General features: G+C 38.9%; 1 protein-coding gene across 2 annotated transcripts in view; it reads right to left on the bottom strand.

The window, feature by feature from the left end:
- The window catches only part of PPARGC1A (PPARG coactivator 1 alpha), a 133,381-nt gene that overhangs the window by 27,298 nt on the left and 85,860 nt on the right, over positions 1-20,223 (bottom strand). For both annotated transcript variants that reach the window (XM_036064273.1, XM_036064271.1), the window contains exons 3-7: positions 16,400-16,594; positions 14,212-14,334; positions 13,147-13,351; positions 8,811-8,856; positions 8,628-8,701 (exon numbers count right to left, since the gene is read on the bottom strand). In XM_036064273.1, the coding sequence (XP_035920166.1) occupies positions 8,628-8,701; positions 8,811-8,856; positions 13,147-13,351; positions 14,212-14,334; positions 16,400-16,447 (496 nt within the window). In that variant the 5' untranslated portion in view covers positions 16,448-16,594. The remainder of the gene's footprint in view (positions 1-8,627; positions 8,702-8,810; positions 8,857-13,146; positions 13,352-14,211; positions 14,335-16,399; positions 16,595-20,223) is intronic.

Below are 20,223 nucleotides of genomic sequence, written 5' to 3'. Positions count from 1 at the left end.
AGAATGGAGTTGAAATATGGAGGAAACCCCTGACAGTAAGAGGTGCCAAACACTGGAATGGGCTGTAAAGAGAATTTGTGGGGTCTCTCTTTCTTGGAGTCTTCAGGCTCAGTAAAGGATTATACGACCTGTCAAAATCACTTTCCAGTTCTCTCATGCTATGGTTTTCCTTTGAAAACTACCAACTACTGCTCATATTTGGCTTTGGTTCATTTACCCAAAGATAAGTCACATACAAAAGAAGTATATACCAAAAGCGTACAGCAAATCTATGCTCTCTGTCAATATTCTGTCCAGCAAAACAGATTTTTAAATGGGAAGTCCAAAAATGGCAATATAAAACTCTACCTAGGGGCACCTGGGTGGCTCAGTCAGTTAAGCCTCCGACTTCGGCTCAGGTCATGATCTCACGGTTCGTGAGTTCAAGCCCCACATCGGGCTCTGTGCTGACAGCTCGCAGCCTGGAACCTGCTTCGGATCCTGCGTCCCCCTCTCTCTCTCTGCCCCTCCCCCACTCACACTCTGTCTCTCTCTGTTCTCAAAAAATAAACAAAAATGTTAAAAAAAATAAAACTCTACATAAAAGAATAAGAAATGACAAACTGATGGGTTAATGAGTGGGTTCTTTTAAGAACAAGTCCACCAAAGCTCAGTTTGAATGTTGGCCAATTTAAGCCAAGGGAAAACATACAGTGAAAAACAAATGACACCAAACACTTGTCCTCTATCATCAAAACAGCGAGGAAACTGCAATACCAATGGAGGAAAATATTGTTAAGACCTAGTGCGTTAGGGTGATGAAACTGCTGATTATTTTGTTCTTCCCCTTCCCCCTAATTAGTTATAACATAGCCATCTTGCTTTTTATTACTTCTACAGAAATAATTTTAAAACCGGTTCACGTGTACATGTACACATACATACATGTGAAACTTGGGGGTCAGCCACTTTGGTCCCTAACCAAATTCCTTTTATGTCTTCTGGCTGAAACCATCATCCAGTTGAGCTGACATTGCCTTGCCATTTCCATTTCAGAAACAAAAAGTCTAGCACTCTGAAAATCTCCATATGCAATAGATTTAAATGCCTTCTGCCAAAAGAGCATTCTCTCCTCTCATCTTGTTTTACTAACAGCTATTTTGAAATCAAATTAGTTTTTACACCTGTAAAAAAGAAGCGTTTTTTTTTTTTTTTTATCAGCCAAAATGAGCTAGTTTAGGACAATCACAAAGTCAGACCAGCTGGCAATACCTAATAAAGCAAACTTCCTGTCTCATCCCTCCTGTTTCCCAAAGACTCTGCAGATGGGGCAGAGGGATTTTTCTGGAGGTCTCAGAATTTTGTTGACTCTGTACATCTGCACGTAAATGTTTGGAACATGTCCCTAAAATTTGTGAAAGTAAAGAAAAAGGAGACACCAGAAGGTCCTGGGCAACAGCTTGATCCATTTCCTCGGCCATAACGAAATGGATTAAGCCTGTAGACCAAGGATCAACAAATCAACAACATGAATGTTTCCACCCTGTCCACCCCCTTGCTGCACCAACGGCAGATATCACTAATTGGTCATGACATTTTCACTGAATACAGACTTGGCCTTGGAATCCTCCTCAACACAATGCTCCTGGCAGCCAATACCAATCAATGACACTTGGCAAGTGAAATGAAACCTATTTAACATAACACATGTTGACTACTATCTTTAAAATTCACGCTTCAGGAAGGAGACATCATCTCCAGTTGGACAGACGTGCTTTGAACCCAGGGTCCACCACGAAGCCAGTGTCAACATACAGGTTTTTCCTCAACCATGAAATGGCCAGAGAATCAAAAAGATAGTATATATCACATGCTTACTAGGGAGTGGCTAATCTCCAGAATGTGTAGGAATAACAGAAGTAGCTATTATTGACAGAGTATCAGGGAGGAGATTGTTCTTCCTTGACTTGGTAAATCCATACCCATACCAAAAATGGTATGTGCTGAATTTCATATTAGAGAATGAGAGGGATTTTGCCACAAAGAGAATATGTAACTTCATATGAGTGTGCCAAGGAGAAAACAACATGAAGGCCAATGAAAGGGAACAGGTGAAGATATCACAAGTTGAAAAGATGAGCGACAGGGTACAGACACCTCGGCAGATAAAATTAAGGCAGAATCAGTAATTAAATACCTTGTATTTATTGAATACTTATATATGCCGGCACTGGAGTAAACCTTTTTTCACATTTTATCTCAATCCTCAGAGAGACCCAATGAGATACTGGTGCTGTTATTATCTTCCTTTGGTGCATTAGGATCCTGAGCCTTACAGAAGTTAATTAAAATGACCAAAGGCCGGGGCGCCTGGGTGGCGCAGTCGGTTAAGCGTCCGACTTCAGCCAGGTCACGATCTCGCGGTCCGTGAGTTCGAGCCCCGCGTCGGGCTCTGGGCTGATGGCTCAGAGCCTGGAGCCTGTTTCCGATTCTGTGTCTCCCTCTCTCTCTGCCCCTCCCCCGTTCATGCTCTGTCTCTCTCTGTCCCAAAAATAAATAAACGTTGAAAAAAAAAATTAAAAAAAAAATAAAAAAAATAAAAAAAATAAAAAAATGACCAAAGGCCATATTGCTAGATGGTAGATCCAGAATTTGAACTTGGGTTTATCCAATGTCAGAGCCAAGGTTTTGCATAACTTCACTAAGCTATGCTGCCTGCTTTCAGAAAATCATAGTAGACTACTTTTATTTGGAGCTTTGCTGCTTATAAAGTTCTAAAATTCTGGTTGAACGCACACAAAATTGCCATTTTAGGATGTCAAAAATGGTTGAATGCTGGCAATTTTATTTTTCCAACCTATATTTTAGTCCTTTAAGTCAGACGGTAATTCGATTGGGGGATTATAAGTATGATTTTAACATTAAGGAAACTAAGACCCAGAAAAGATTAAGGAGAGAGAAAAGCGTTTTAGCAATTAAAAGACAAAGGGGGAAAAGCGCATGGCCCGTCTTGCAGTTCCTTACTGATGTCACTGCCCATGCCAAGTTCAGTGTTACTAAAACATCTCTTTGACTTCCTGCCTTCTTCCTTCTGCTCCATCAATATCTTCTCCCCTTGGTCCCCTGGGCAGTTCAAGTCCGATACAAATATTCCTCTCCCTAAGGCTCCCCCAGTCAGTTTTGCCTACAGAGAGCAGGGTTCCTTCCACACTCCTTTCCATGGATCGCCTGGGTCCTTGGCTAATGATATCACCTCAATGCTTCCTTTGGTCCTTGAACCGTCTTTGTAATCCTTTTCAATCTTCTGCGCAGTCATTGTATTTAACTTGAAGCAAAGTGACTTGGTAACTTCTTTTCTCCCTTTGGTGATTCTCCTGAGCTGCAATCAGTGTGCATCACATCCTCCAAACACTACTATGCAAGAAGTTTTACTAGAGATTGTTTCAGGAGATGGAGATCATAACCATCACATACGGCAGAGCGTTTCAAACCCACAATATCTCTATCCAAAAAAAAAAAAAACTTCCTTACATCCTTCTCCAGTCAAGTTCCAAACTTCTCTTCCTAACCTCCTTCTGCCTGCTGCAAGTTTCTCCTCAGTCCCTCGTTTTCCTGGAGCTGTAAATTCTTTCTAGTATGTAATGCAATTTGACCCCACCTCACTTTCTCTAATTTGCATCTTTACACTTAAAACTACCATGCTCAAGAAACTAAAAACCACCCCCTGGGCCCACCTTTCTTAGAAGATAACAAAACATGAGAGGTAATAAATATTTCGCCTTCATGCTACTTGTCCCATGTGTGTTATTTCCCCAACAGACTATAAGCCCATATCCTTTTTTTTTTTTTAATGTTTATTTATTTTTGAGACACAGAGACAGAGCATGAGCGGGGGAGGGGCAGACAGAGAGGGAGACACGGAATCCGAAGGATAAGCTCACATCTTAAACACAAGACTATTGAGCAGGCCAAGTACAATGCTTTATGCTTTGTACGGATCAGTCTCTAGGCTTTATATTTGCTGTACATCCACTAAGACCTATCATATTGCAAGCATAGAGCAGGTATTAAAAATGTTGGTAAACTGATTTTCATTGTACCCAATAATCTTTCAAAGCACCAAGAAGAAAGGATTTAAACCAGTCAGACAAATTCTGATTCACTGACAGAAATAAATCCACTGTGTATATTTTTAAGGATTCTAAATATGTGAAAAAAAATGTATCTTCTATAAATCGCTACTTTTCTCTCAATAGCGTGGGCTACTAAACTTTCAAAATGATAATTAAATTATTTAAAGTTAGGTTCCTCTCAAGAAGAAAAATGCTAAAACTTTTGCAAGAAGAAAAAAGAAGTGCTTTTTTTTTTTTGTAACACCATAATCTCACTAATAGAAGGAATGCAATTAAAGTGACATTCTCATATATACATGCGAGCAAAACACTTCAAAAACAAAGATACCTAGGGGCACCTGGGTGGTTCAGTCGGTTAAGCCTCCGACTTCAGCTCAGGTCATGATCTCACCGTCCATGAGTTCGAGCCCCGCCTCGGGCTCTGCACTGACAGCTCAGAGCCTGGAGCCTGCTTCGGATTCTGTGTCTCCCTCTCTCTCTGACCCTCCCCTGTTCATGCTCTGTCTCTCTCTGTCTCAAAAATAAATAAACATTTAAAAAATTAAAAAAAAAAAGATACCCAATGCCAGGAAGGATGTAATAAAGCAAGTATATCCATGGAAGGATATCCATAGGGTGATAAATGAAAGCACTTCTTTTGGAAAGCAGTGTGGCAATCTATACAAGAAGGCCCTAAGATATTATTATCTTTATACTCATTATTAAAAACTACTAAGAATTTGTTTTGAGACAATAAGATTAAATTTATGAACAGAACCAACAAAACCCACAAATAATCCAATTGAAATGGGCAGAAGACCTGAACAGACATTTTACCAAAGAAGACATACAGATGGCCAATGGACACATGAAAAGACGCATAACATCACTAAATCATCAGGAAAATGAACATTAAAACCATGGTGAGATATCACCTTATACCTGTCAGAACGACTTGTATCAAAAGACAAGAAATAACAAGAGTTGGTAAGAATGCTGAAAGAAAGGAACCCTCGTAACTTCTGGTGGGAATGTAAGTTGGTGCAGCCACTATAGAAAATGATATGGGGGTTTCTCAGAAAATTAAAAATAGAAATACCATCTAACCCAGTAATTCCACTGTTGGGTATTTACTCAACAAAAATGAAAACACTAATTAGAAAAGATATATGCATCCCTACATTTATTACAGCATTATTTATAGTAGCCAAGATATAAAAGCAAGAGATGAATAAAGAAGATATAGTATACATATAAAATGGAATATTACTCAGCTATAAAAAAGAATACAATCTTGCCATTTCTGAAAGCATGGATGGATCTAGAGTGTCTTGTGCTAAGCGAAATAAGTCAGACAGAGAAAGACAAATCCTGTATAATTTCACTTATATGTGGAATCTAAAAAACAAAACAAGACAAAAAACGAACAAACAAAAGCCAGAAACAGATTCACAAATGCAGAGAACAAACTGGTGGTTACCAGAGGGGAGGGAAGGGGGGGGGCGGGGATGGGCAAAATAGGTGAAGGGGATTAAGAGGTACAAACTTCCAGTTATAAATATGTCATGGGGATGAAAAGTACAGCATAGGGAATTAATCAATAATATTGCAATAACTTATATGTTCACTAACAGTAACTACACTTATCCCGGTGAGCACTGCATAATATATAGAAGTGTTGAATTACTATGTTATATACCCGAAACTAGTATAACATTACATGTCAACTATACTTCAGTAAAAAAAAAAATAAATTATGAGCAAACATTTCTAATGCAGTGCTATTTCAAAACAGTAACACTTTAAAACAACCAAAATTTATAATAGGAGTATGATGAAACAAATTTTGATGTACTTACTAAAGCTAATGTCATACAACACATTAAAAGCCTGACAGTAAAAGGCCGGTGAAGATATGAAAATTTCTTATTAAAATGCTAACTGAAAAGTCAGGATGCAAAATTATATATACAAAATGACTATGGTATAAATATAATGTATAAAATTATCCATAGGGAAAAAATACTATGGATAACTGTACATCTTAGAATTACAAAGAACTTTTCTACTAGTTTATATTTTTGACATTTTTACAAGAAGATTAAATTATTCATAATATAATACATAATACAATAATAAAAATGTTTTAACAGAAACCTGGGTGTGGGTATACACGGTGGAAGCTTTCTGAATCCTCTTTGGAACAAAGTAACTGCCTTTTACAACATTCTGCACACTCATGTTTAATAGATTCAACTGAGTTCTTATCATGATCCACAGTAGTATTTCCCAAACAAGGTGATGTCTATTATAGTGGTAACTGGAATTATGTAAGATAATAAAATATTACAAAATTGAATGACGTATACGAAAAATAGTTTCCATCAGAAGAACCAATAAAGGTATCCCACTAAAAGAAGAGTTGTCAAATAAGTTGTAGACAGGTGGTATTAGAAATACTGGGAAAACATGGGAAATGATTATTATTATTTAATTATGTGAAAATCATAAAAATCTAGGATGATTTTGCTCTCAGGCTACAACACAAATATCTTTAATTCTTTTCCTTTAAAAATCAAGAAATGAACAGTGTATACCATCTACGATACATTATTAGTGCAGTTTGTGCCCGAAAGATGAATGGATTGACAGGTAGGACATTAAAGTTGAAAGCAAAGGTCTCTGTGTCTTATACAGAAAATTTGATACTTGAATGTTTCTTTATATGATTTCGGCAAAAGTAAAATGACAAAGCTGTATACTTTAATCAACTTTTTCAACAGACCCACCAAATACTCATTCCAACTGGTCAGATAAGAAGGTCTCTGCTGCGTATGATACACACACATAAAAGCTACTTATAGGAGTAATTATAATTTATTTAAGAAATGATGTAAAGCATATGCTTTTAAGCGAATCTCTGTGCGCGTATATGTATGTAGGCATATAAAGATATGTTTACATTTGCATATGTATATGTCTGTATACACACACATACACACATAAAGTATATATAAATACCATGAATTCAACTAATCTACTGCTTGAGCAAATCATGCGATCATGCGATAGACCTTTTTCATAAGGAGGTAATTTAGCAAACTCAAAGTGCGAAATTAAACTTAGCAACAATGACCATGGTGCATATAGGCACTATAGTTCTGGTTAAAGGAATCTTGTTTAAGTTACTGTTCCTTTACCCTTATCAGCAATGGCCAGAGCCAAGGAACTTCCTACTCAGACAAGCTTAAGATTCACTTTCTGGTGTAGTTTAAGTACCTCCACATAAAGCACTCAGTGCAAAGGCACTTTTTGTAACCAACTTAGAAGTCTTCCTAGGAAGTCCCTGGATGATTAAGTTACTTAGGGGTTACTCCAAGTTTTTAAGGCTCCTTCCTCTTCAGTATATAAAGTAAGACTCACTAAATGAGTCCAGAAGTCCAAATGGTAAAGAAAATCACTCTTGTTTGAGGATATTTGAGGATATGGGAATACATTTCGTTTTGGTGAATGCGCAGATTTTTATTTTTCGCCTTTGCTGAAAAGATATAAAGATGGTAACATATATAGGAGAGATCATATTGTTAAGTACAATGGTGAGTGAGAAAATATTTCAACGTTTATTTATTTTTGGGACAGAGAGAGACAGAGCATGAACGGGGGAGGGGCAGAGAGAGAGGGAGACACAGCATCGGAAACAGGCTCCAGGCTCTGAGCCATCAGCCCAGAGCCCGACGCGGGGCTCGAACTCACAGACCGCGAGATCGTGACCTGGCTGAAGTCGGACGCTTAACCGACTGCGCCACCCAGGCGCCCCGAAAATATTTCAATTAAAACATCGATGTAATCACTTTGCTCCTTGGGTTCAGAACTTTGCTCCCTGTTTTCTAGCTCTGTGATCTTGGGCAAGTTACTTAACATTTCTGAACCTTATTTCCTCATCTTAAAGATGGGAAAACTACCACTATCTTCGTGAGGTTGTTGTGAAACCAGTCAAAAATTCCTCATGTTTGGGGCACCTGGGTGGTTCAGTCGGTTAAGCGTTGGACTTCGGCTCAGGTCACGATCTCGCGGTTCCGAGTTCGAGCCCTGCGTCGGGCTCTGTACTGAGCTCAAAGCCTGGAGCCTTCTTCCCATTTTGTGTATCCTTCTCTCTGCCCCTCTCCCCCCCCCCCCCCCACACACACTCTCTCTCTCTCTCTCTCTTTTTCTCAAAAATAAATAAAACATTAATTTTTTTTTTAATTCCTCCTGTTCAAGTTTTGGGGTCTCAATCTGAAATAGGGTTATTCAAGGATCCAAAGCAATAATACACATCAGAGGATCTGGCCCCAGTCTGACACACGCAAAAAATGTCTTCTTTAAAAAAAAGAAGAATAAACGAAAATATTTATAGGTAACTTCTTATCCAATGTTGTTTGTACTATTTGTTAATTTCATTAATCACATACAGAATACATGCTATCCTTTAACACATATTTCATACACACACACACACATAACTACACACGGTTCCAAGTGATATATAAGGCTTACCTGCAGTTCCAGAGAGTTCCACACTTAAGGTTCGTTCAATAGTCTTGTTCTCAAATGGGGAACCCTTGGGGTCACTGGAAGATATGGCACATTTATAAAAACAAACTGAAATGGAGTTGCTGTAGCCAAATGTATTAGAACCCCCTTCCCTTTCTGAAAATGGTTACATTTCTTAATACTTACTTTGGTGACTCTGGGGTCAGAGGAAGAGATAAAGTTGTTGGTTTGGCTAAAGGAAAGAAAAGGAAACTAATTATGAAATATTGAGGGGTTTTTTTTTAGATTTTTTTTACTACAATCAGGTTGGAAACTGGAAACTGGAAAACTAAATTACGGAAATCCCTGAATATTGGATCAAAGTCAGACAACAGTCCATTATGCTAAAACAAATTCCAAACAACATTTGCATCAGTAAACTATCATTCAAAACCACATACAAAAACCAGAATTTTCCCCAAAATGTAGCATCTCGGTTAAGGATACAAATTTTGCATCATACCATCAGAGAGAAATAATGTTTTCTATTTTAATTTGGAATACAGTACACGGTTTGTTTAGACAAGAAAACAGCAGAATAACTATCAGACAACAGAACGTTATGAATATTCAGTTGATTTTTCTCCTAAAATGTATAATTTTATATCTAGCCCTGAGAATAGGTTATATCTATGAGGCCAAAGCTCAAGCAATAACCATTCCATTTACTGAAAATTAATTGAGAGATTATGACAAATTGTGGACATTGACCCAGATGGTTTAAAAGAGGTTTAGATCCCCAAATCTTACAGACTACGGAAGTAAAATACTGCATTTATCAGTGGAGAGATCAACAGACTTGCAAAGAGAGAGCTCATTTACTTCCTTTTATGCTTCCTAAATCTTACCTCCTACAGGTGGCATTTCCTAATTAGGAGGGGTGGAGTAAGAATATTCTCACTCCAAAATTTCAATTGCTTCTCCTTGGCAGTCTTGTATTTTGAACAGAAGGAGGGGAAAACATGATGAGAAACGCACTTGGGATATACATCCACATATTATGCATATATGTGCTTATCTATAAAGATATATTTATATGTAAGTAAGTTTATGTCAATTTCTTCTCATTAACATAACTACTTTCAAAAGGTCAAGAGGTAGTCATTTACGTAATGAAAATCCTAGACTTGAAAATAAAAAGGTCTCTAGAACAAACTCTTATTTTAGAGATGAAAAACCTGAGGTCTAACGATATGAAATGATATTTCGAAGGGCCATAAAACTAGTTCCTGGCAGAGTCAGCCCAGAATATGTTTCCTTTTTCCTATTACCGAAAGGAATTGCATTCGATAGATATTAAAGTAAATTAATCAACCCCAGTAATTAAGGTCCTTTGAAATGTGAAAATATTATTTATGTCCAAATTAGGCTGAAATTACATACTTTACTTGGATAAATAGTATTTACATATTTAATTTGTCGATTTAGATTTGGTTTTTAAACAATTGAATGGTTTATCATCTATCCAGTGTGCATCCAGAAATATGAAGTTCATGCTGTCTTCTACAAATTAGGTACATTGATTGATCGGCTTTTATATATACAGATAAATGAACTGGGTTTTACATTAATTGTTTTAGTATGTCTGATATAATGAGCCTTTCCAAAAGAGCACACTCGTGAAAGAAATTTACCAACTTTTTCAGTGTTCAACTAATAATTAGGATCACGCATACAGGTTCCATGGAAAATGTCACCAGATAGGAACTGTGTGCTATAGGTCACACAATAAATAGACATTGAAAATCGGTCTTTGAAATTCCAGTTTTCAAGGTGTAGGGTAGGCTACCTGAAATGCTCAAAGGAAGATTCCTAACATTCTGATAGTTGGGTATAGGTGATCATGATACCATGATTCCTGAATATGCCCACGGTCACAAAAACTACCACTAGGGGAATATTGATATGGTTTCCTGGGAGTTTAATCCACACCATTCCAATGACTGATAGACCAGGGCCTCTAAGATCCTTGAGGGCAAGAATGCATCTTTTTCCTTCAGATCATGGTATTTTCGACCACGTAGACCCTTGGTTATTGTCTCTAATTGTGAATATATTTTTTTCGGTTTGAATAATAATTTAAGTAATTCCTGAAGCTGAGCATTTATTTCCTGTTGGTTATCCACAGCCAACCATTTTATTTTTTGTTTTAGGCCTTTGATAACTTCAGGAATTTTGCAGGTTTTTTTGGTCACTCGTTTTTGTTTTTTGTGTTTTGTTAACAGGCCTTGTTCTGGGATAAACTTTTTATGCTTTGTCACAGACAAAATATCTTTTTTAAAAACCCATACAGGGGCACCTGGGTGGCTCAGTCAGTTAAGCGGACGACTTCGGCTCAGGTCATGATCTCACGGTCCGTGAGTTCGAGCCCCGCATCGGGCTCTGTGCTGACAGCTCAGAGCCTGGAGCCTGTTTCAGATTCTGTGTCTCCCTCTCTCTCTGACCCTCCCCCATTCATGCTTTGTCTCTCTCTGTCTCAAAAATAAATAAATGTTTAAAAAAAATTTTTTTTAAATAAATAAATAAATAAATAAATAAAAATAAATAAATAAAAACCCAAACAAAGCAGGTCTCTAAGGAATATATCCTCCACAGGCCAAGTTAACGCCTCACTGTCATGGTTTTGTAAGAGGTTACAGTAATACTAGTGGTAAATGGATTTAAAAAACAAACAAACCGAGAACCCCCCAAACTCTCAAAATCCAAAAGGGCCAAATAAAGTCTTAAGAATGTAAAAATTAAAAAGATGTTTAGGGATGCCTGGGTGGCTCAGTCGGTTAAGCACTGAACTCTTGGTTTCAGCTCAGGTCAGGCTCATGGTTGGTGGTTCAAGCCCTGCCGGGGGCTCTGTGCTGACAGTGCAGAGCCTGCTTGGGATTCTCTCTCTCTCTCTCTCCCTCTCTCTCTCTCTCTCTCTCTGTCCCTCCTGCACTGGCGCTGTCTCTGTTTCTCTCAAAATAAATTAACGAACTAAAAAAACAAACAAACAAAAAAACCATGTTTAGAACATGTGCTGCTTGCCTGGCTTCACGCACTACAGGGTTTCAGCCGGCTTAGGACTCCAAATTCAGCTCCAAAAACGCTGAACTCATGACTAGGACACACTAGGACCAGGGGGAGAACAGCCCAGTGAATTTTTCATCCCCTTACTAGAGCAAGCCCAGCTGCGCCCCCTTCCCCTGAGGCTCTCTCCACACCACTGGGTCCCAAAGCGCCGTGGGTTCTGCTCTAAGCGAAACTGTTCCCGCGCATGCGTGTGAGGGGCCAATCAGGGCAAGGTGAGCTGCAAAACAGCTTGGCCCATTTCAAGAAATCTCTTTCCCTGAACCGACAGAAAAGGATGGCCAAGTGATTTTGAGATAACCACCAGGGAAAACCTCATTGAAAGCCAATTTCAAACTCTGAAAGAAGGTTCCAGAAGGTTTATGGGGACGTAGGGATGAGAGAGGGAAATTCAAAACACTGGAAAGAAAATACTTATTAAAAGCAGCAGCAACGGCATACCTGTATGAAATAATCATGGTTCAAAACAGGGATCAGGGACTACCACTCTGCAGCTGGAAGGGGAAGTTGAGGAAACAAAAGGGGAAAAAAAGAAGTGGGTGTTTGTAATGGCTATTTTACAATATGCCTGCTTCCACTATAAGGTTAAAGGTAGGGCAAATGTGGAAGCTGGGATATTTTAAAGCAACAGCAACTTTCATAAGCTTCTCAGACAGGACTTTTGTGAGGGAAGAGCCAAAAAGAAAGAAAATTATATCTAGGCCAAGGCAGGTTTTCCCCAAATCACCCTGATCTGCCTCAGAAGCATCGGCCTTCCAGCAATGTATGGGAATAATAAAAATCACCCCAGATGCTTAGTTTGCTCTCGGCCATATTTTTTAATAGAAAGCAAATGAAAATAAATTCCAGGAATTTCCAAATCATTATTTACAAAATAAAATCTATGAGTGTAACATGTGGTCTTAAAAAAAAAAAGAAAGAAAGAAAGGAAAGAAAACACTTAATAATCGGGAGAGGCTGCATACATTATTATGTACTATTTCTTAAGGTATGTACAGCAAATCAACAATGCCTCATTTTTGCCATTATTAGAAGAGGGAAAAAATAAAATCTTTTTAATATTGGCTAGCCCAGCTTGCTCAGAATTTCAATTATCTCAGCAATTCAGATTTCACATAAACCTTGTCCGAGGTAGCTATTCCCTTTACACGCCCGCCCCCCCCCTCCCCGTCCAGTTCACATTTCAGGTGCCTTTTGGTGATTATGAATTCGGCCGCATATCAGCCAAAGAGGACATGTTCAACCTGTGTCCAAGGGAAGATTTTTTTTATTTTCCTTAATCTCTACCCAAGTGCTGAATCCTCTTTCCAGAGAGACGGCCGCGGAGCGAAAGCCCAAAGTGGGGGCATCGCAGCGTGGTGCAGGCCGGGTTTGCCTTCGGCTCCCTCCCCGGCAGCCTGTGTTTGGGTCCCCAGCCTACCTTGTAAATGTTGAGACTGCGACTGTGTGTGGGACTTCTTTTTGGAGGTGCATTTGTCTCTGCTACTGTTCCTGTTCTCTGTGGGTTTGATATGAGGTGGGTCATCATTTGTGGTCAGATACTTGAGCAGCTCCGAGCAGGGACGTCTTTGTGGCTTTTGCTGTTGACAAATGCTCCTCGCTTTATTGCTCCATGAATTCTCGGTCTTAAAAACGAGGCATAAAGAAAAAGCTAAAATTAGTGAACTGAACCTTATCAGAATGGATATAGGTTTTCTGAAGAGATGAGATTTTCAATGAAGTGTTCAGTCTAAGTGTACTAGATCTATGAGCTGTGAATAATTGTTTGCAGAACAAGGAAAGAAAATTACATTTAAAATTCCTAAATGACATTTAGGCAGCTTTTTATTTCATTTCTCCTACATTTCAATGTTCCTACTCAGCAACATGTAACTAACAAGACCCTATAGCGCCTTTACTGTGAATAAAAAAAAATAAGCTGGTTTAAACCTTAATTTGCCACTGATTGCTGGAGCCCCGTATTCACAATTCTCTTAAGTACCCCTTAACGCTCCGTTTTCACTCACAGTGAATGGCAAGACAAACATTGTTTAATACAGCCCGCTAACCGAATTATGTCATTGCCAGCATTCTATCCAATTAATGGCAGAGACAGATCTTTTGCGGTGATTCCAGAACAGTCTTTCTCAGGTTAGACAGCTGGCGAAACGGCAGTCCTGCATCTTAAAGTCACTCCTAGACAATACCAGCCTATCAGCAAATTTTATTGTAACCCACATTGCCGCACGTATTAATAAAGTGGGCAAGGAGTAACAGACGGTGGAACTTCCATTCCAATCATCCGAAGACAAAGCATAAATGAACTCTTTCTACTTTAAAGTAGCTGGAGCGCTGCTTTTGGAAACCCATTTCATATAGTTTCACAGTTAGAAAGCAACTGCGGGATCCCAACTGAATACGTAGAAATAAACCTATCCTTTGTTTTACAGCTTCAAGCAAAATCCTTTGTTAGTTTCCCTCCTATATTACAAAGTTCACATCGTACCTTAACGACTGCAGGGTTTGTTCTGATCCTGTGATTATGGTTTGCATGGTTCTGGGTACTGAGACCACTGCATTCATTATAACTTAGCTGAGTATTGGCTGGTGCCAGTAAGAGCTTCTTAAGCTAGAAACATATCAGGGGGAAAAGCAAGAGAAGTTATGCATCTTTTAAGCATCTGAATAAGCTATTGAAATTTTAAACTTAAAATTAATTAATTATAATTATAAACATTAATTCCATCACTCTCTAATTATATTCACACCTCGGCACAATAGTGCTAAAGGAAACATATTTCGAAAAAGAAAAATTTGGCATTACACTACCAACTGTGAAAGTATGTCCTTTCCCTACATTTGAGACTAAGTGTTGTCTACTTTGATTTTTTTTTAAAGATAAAATAAGGCAAAAGGATCTTCCTGAAAGGGTTTCTAAATACCTACTAGATGAGAAATGCTGCCTTGCTAAATGAGGAACTGGGGACTGGGGACAGAATCTATGTATTCTGTCCCCTCAATAACCCAAATGCATCAAGTGAAAATATATACAATATTCTGCAACGCTTTGAAGGATATTTCACAATCCATTTTAACTTTACTGATTCAAATATTTGTGATGAAAGTGTGGCTATCACTGAAAAAGATTTGTAAGTAGATAGAGTCGGGAGATGTGATTCTGGTTCACGCAAAGCATTTACTCTCTCTTTTTTTCTGAAGTTTATTTATTCATTGTTAGAGAGATTGTGTGTGCACACGTGTACATCAGCAGGGGAGGGACAGAGAGAGAGGAAGAGAGAGAATCTCAAGCAGGCTCCGCATTGTCAGTGCAGAGCCCAACACGGGGCCCGATCTCACGAAGCCATGAGACCATGACCTGAGCTGAAATGGAGTCAGATGCTTAAAGCGACTGAGCCACCCAGTCGCCCTGTCATTTACTCTTTCTTGACCTCTGTTTCTTCATTTGACTTGCTGGCTTGCTGGGACCTCCCTGCTTGGACAGGCAGGATGACTCTGAATCAACAACTCCTCCTAGTCGAATCAGTTATGCGGATGCAAATCATCTGGTATCAATGTAAAGAAATCAAGAGAAATGGAGAAACGGTGTGTGTGTGTGTGTGTGTGTGTGTGTGTGTGTGTGTGTGTGTGTGTTGGGGTAACAATTACTTATGAGACAGTTTCTTCTAAACCAGAAAACTCAAAATGCACAGGCATACGAATAGAGTCTCCATATGTTTACATGGAGTGCTTTCCACATTTAAAAAACTTAGAGATGGGAGAGAAACAACCTCTAAATGGCATGCCAAGGAACATTATTAAAGTTTGGAGAACAGCATTCCATAATTTACATAGTGTGGTCTTACATCAGATTTATGGCAAATGACAAATGGCTACCATAGATGAGAAGGTAAACTGTGTCTTAGAACTAATAAAATTCTGGTCAAGCACTGCATCGAAAAGAAAATTTACTCTTCATTGCCAACAAATTCACTCTTCATTGCCTACCATAAATTTAGGGAACTTAGGTTGCAAATGTGCTATTATTTTTCAATCTTCATAAGAATTATGGATCTAAAACCTTAAAATATTGCATATCCCTTTTTCTACCTTTTATTTCTAGAATCACGGGCATAAGAATAAAACTACAGATATGTCGATTATTACATAATTTATGATGGTGAAAAAACAGGACAAAGACCAAATATCCAACCATAAGAAATCTCTTAATGAATTAGAGCATCTCCAAACAGTAAAGTCATGTATAACACTAGCAGTTATGCATATCTAAAATTCATAAATATGATAACAGATCTTAAAACAAGAGGAGATTTCAACCTTTTTTATATTAGAGATTATTTGAAATCACAGGTGAATTTTTGGTGCATTCATTTCGGGTCATCTACGTCTTCTAAGTTTCTACCACGAACATAAATAATGCTAAGAAATAACGATACACACACATCCACAGCCATAGACAGTTAAAAACAAACTTCCGTAAGCCTACGTGAAGACTGTTAACGACCAACATTCTTAAACACAAAATCACAAGAATTTGCAGCTCCGAGTGTGCTCGGGAATTATTTTGGCATCAGTCTAAATTAAAAACCCAAACCTTATTGGCACTACGTCATACCCATGCAGCGGGTAGCCAGAGGCAACTCCAATTCCCGTTAAACACTAGGAAGGGTTCTTACTAGAGACGTCTCTTCTGCCTCCTGAGGCGGAGGGGTGCCGTCAGGCATGGAGGAAGGACTAGCCTCATTCTCAGTGGTCACATCTCCATCTGTCAGCGCATCAAATGAGGGCAATCCGTCTTCATCCACAGGGAGACTGTCCAGTGTCTCTGTGAGGACTGCTAGCAAGTTCGCCTCGTTCTCTTCATCTATCTTCTGCAAAAACGGAAAAACAGATGTCGTGATGAGCTGACGTTGGGCGATAGGTAACGCTATCAATCAGCATAGGCGGATCATGTTTATCCAAATGAGGAAACTATTCGTGAAATTTTGAAGGCTCATGCCGGAATACAAAAGATCCTGTCTTCCTCAAACTCCAAATTCACTTTGGGTCTGAATCCGACAATTAACTGATACCTCTCGGTACCGGTCTTTGATTGTTGAGCTGTCCAATTTAGCAATTTATGGCATCAGTGCTTATCACGACTGGGTATGACTCCGTCTTGCTCGCACTTTCCCCATGTTTATGTCTTGTTTCCCTAACCAAAGGAGAAGGTCTAGAGAATCTCTAGAACTTGAGAGCATTTTAACCATCATCTATTTCATCTGCGGATGCAGTGTTTCAATCTCCTGTACAGGCAAAATGTTTAGATAACCCTCAGTTTGAACAGCACCAGAAACTGAAACGATACCAAGAGGAACTATACACTTTCATGGTTTCAATTATAATCTCATCACTGAACACTCCACAGCCATTTATTTCCCTCCCTGACATCTCTCCCAACTTTAGTCATAAATCTACCACTGCCCGCTGGACATTTCTACCTGATAATGGCTCCCTCATCCTTCAAAACCCAAACTCAGGCCCTTTCACAACCAAACTGCTGTTTCCCTTGACTTCCTGAGTTTGGGTAACAGTTCTGCAGACTCAAACTCTAGAACTACCCCGAGTCTTCTTTATCTGGTCAGTCATTAAGTAGAGTCTTGCTTTGTAACGTCTCTCAAATGCATTCATTTCTTGCGGCTGGGGTACTAGTCTAGTGCAACATTACTCTGAATGGGGGCTCCTGAAAACATATCCTAACTCGTTTCTCCAACTCCCACAATCATGCCCATCGGCACACCCTTGGAGAGTTAAGCTTCAGGTATTCATTCCATAAACATCTGCACACCTACAATACCAGGGCCATGCCTGGTGTTAGAGATAAAAAGAGAAAGACCAACCTTCGCCCTCATAAACCTTCCAGTGCAAGGGAAGAATGTGTAAATAACGTATTATAAAAGATGATATTTATTTCAGGACTCTGCACAAAAACTTTCAAGATCTCCCAAGTTGGGGCTTACACACCTTGTTTAGAGGAAAATGTGTTATGTACCCCATGCACCTGGGCAACCAGGGCCAGTGCTGGCACACGGTATGGTCATTGCTTCCTTGCTGAATAATTCCTTGATCTGCATTTAGTACCTAGAATGTATGTTGTGTAGATCACTTTTTCCCCCTTCTGATAGCACTTCACATTGTTTGTCCAATTTGACCTGCTTCATAAATCTTTTTTTTTTTTAAGTTCTGTATGCTATGACATTAACAATATCGGCTAAATTATCCCACACAGACTCTATTACAAAAGGCACCTAAGCTACTGACATCTAATGAAGCCAGCAGTGCCCACACGTCCTTTCTCTCTAGCACTCAACTCCAGTTAATTGACCTGACAAAATTACAAGAATCACAGAATAAGACAGCTAATCAGAAAATCAAATTGTATTACTAGAGAAATTAGGCAGGCCTTTATCACGTAGACATTCTATTTTCACATAAAAATTGTTTTCCTTCATTACTGAGGAGTCCCCCATCCAGGAATAAAACTACAGACTTCTTTCTCTTTTGGATTCAAGGGCCCAAAAAGAGCCATTTGTCCTCACGGTGGATTTCACTAGCATTTCTTACATTTGCATAATGTATCTCTCGAATGCTCCTGGACTTAACGCTATGAGTCAAGTGGTTTTGGGCACACGGGGTAGAATGACAAGTCTCTGAGTTTGAAGGCTCCAATGCAGGAGGTAAATCCTAATCAGAGGGGTAAAATGTTAACTCCAAAATGGCACCACTTCTTCCAAAACTGACCGATTCTTCAAAAACAAATTGCTTGATTTAATAACAAAACATTAGTGAGCATATCCCCCAGCCTCCATTCTTCTGGATCTGTCCATGTAATCTGAATAATAAAGATACTGAAGTGATTGTCACTTATTTTCTGTCCAGGGTCATAACCTAGTGTCCAAAGATTCCAATCTCTCCTCTTTTAATTTAGATTCCCCCACATACAAAAAACCAAATTCGGGTTATTAATCTGTCCTAAATAGAAGTCATGTTTAAATGAAATATATATTATTTTAAATCATCTAAAATCACGAGACTTACATTAATGTAAATGTATGCATATTATCTAATAAAAACAATCTTTGAAGATATCTCAAGCACACACACACACACACAACTCAGTGAACTGGGCTTCTTTTCCAGGTATCCCAATTTTCAGAAAGGCTTATTTCAATGGCGTTCAAAAATAGCTCAAGAAAAACAGTTAAGAATGTTTACCAATAAATGAGTAATTTTGTTTACCCCGATTTAAATTTTGTGTTTGGCTTTCCAGCAACACTACAAGCCTCTATTTGCTTTCAATCACATAATACAATAGCGCCTTAGTTCCATCCCTCGTGTAAACAAACTACAATAATTCCAATCAAGTCAGAATGACAAAGAACACTTAAATTAACTAGTTTTCTCCAATTTCTTTAATAAAGCCCGGGTGAATGTACATCAAAAACAATGGCAGAAATAGTGGAGCCTGATAATGTCATAATTAATTTACAAGATCTGATTAAACCACAGCCATTTAAATTCTCTCTACTGGAACCACAATGGGAGGGAGGGTTGTGGGACGGAAGACTGGCAGTGTGTGTGTGTGTGTGTGTGTGTGTGTGTGTGTGTGTGTGTGTGTGTGGGGGTAGGTAGCTAGGGCAGGCTGGTAGTCAACCAGTATGGACTGTAATCGTTATTTAATCCGTGTTCATCAGAAATGATTATTAAACCTCTTTATTACCATCCCTGAATGTGGGTGACTCAGACAGGTGCTCGGAGACCATTTAATCAAGTTGTTCTTGAATTAAGGAAGAAGAAAATGTTATTATTTCAAATTCTCCATGTTTTGTCTAATCATAGAAGACCCGGGGGGAAAATTAAAATATTTATTGATGACATTTTCGTTTTGAAGCTCAACACATACTCCTGTATATAAAGGTGAGTGGACATTGCTCCTCACTGTGGCAATATCAATTAGTTTAGCATGAGTTTCAACAGTCACACACTCCAGAGAAGGCAATGGATGTGACAAAAAGGATTCTGGTAAACAATTAATGTCACTTCCCATTATCGCTTCGGTCCCAATTTACAGAGCAAATAAATCAAAGTCATTGCAGATGAAGCACACTGGCCTCCTAACACATGCCTGTTCACAGGTGACGGGGCATGGAAATACATCAGGTTGTAAAGTGACTTTACAAGATATCCCTTCAAAGACTCTGCTCTGCTACTGCTTTCTAATCGTTTGAAATTACCATTCCTACAAAAATACACTTATGAGCTCCATATAAGTTAAGAAAAGAAAAGCAGAGAGTGGGTCACCAGTTCCGTAGCGATCGACAACTACACAGCTGAGCTCAGTCTTGCAGGTGGTAGCAGAGAGATAGAGAAAGAAAGGAAAGAGCCCAGGCCGATGGGCATTTCCGCAGGGGAGCTCTGTACCTATCAGGCAGCTCTTCCCCTGGTGGGTGTCAACCTTGGG

The sequence above is a fragment of the Lynx canadensis genome, chromosome B1 (genome assembly GCF_007474595.2).
Source record: "Lynx canadensis isolate LIC74 chromosome B1, mLynCan4.pri.v2, whole genome shotgun sequence".
NCBI classification, from domain to species: domain Eukaryota; kingdom Metazoa; phylum Chordata; class Mammalia; order Carnivora; family Felidae; genus Lynx; species Lynx canadensis.
Note: the sequence above shows the minus strand (reverse complement) of the source record. Positions and strands in the feature narration are given on the sequence as shown.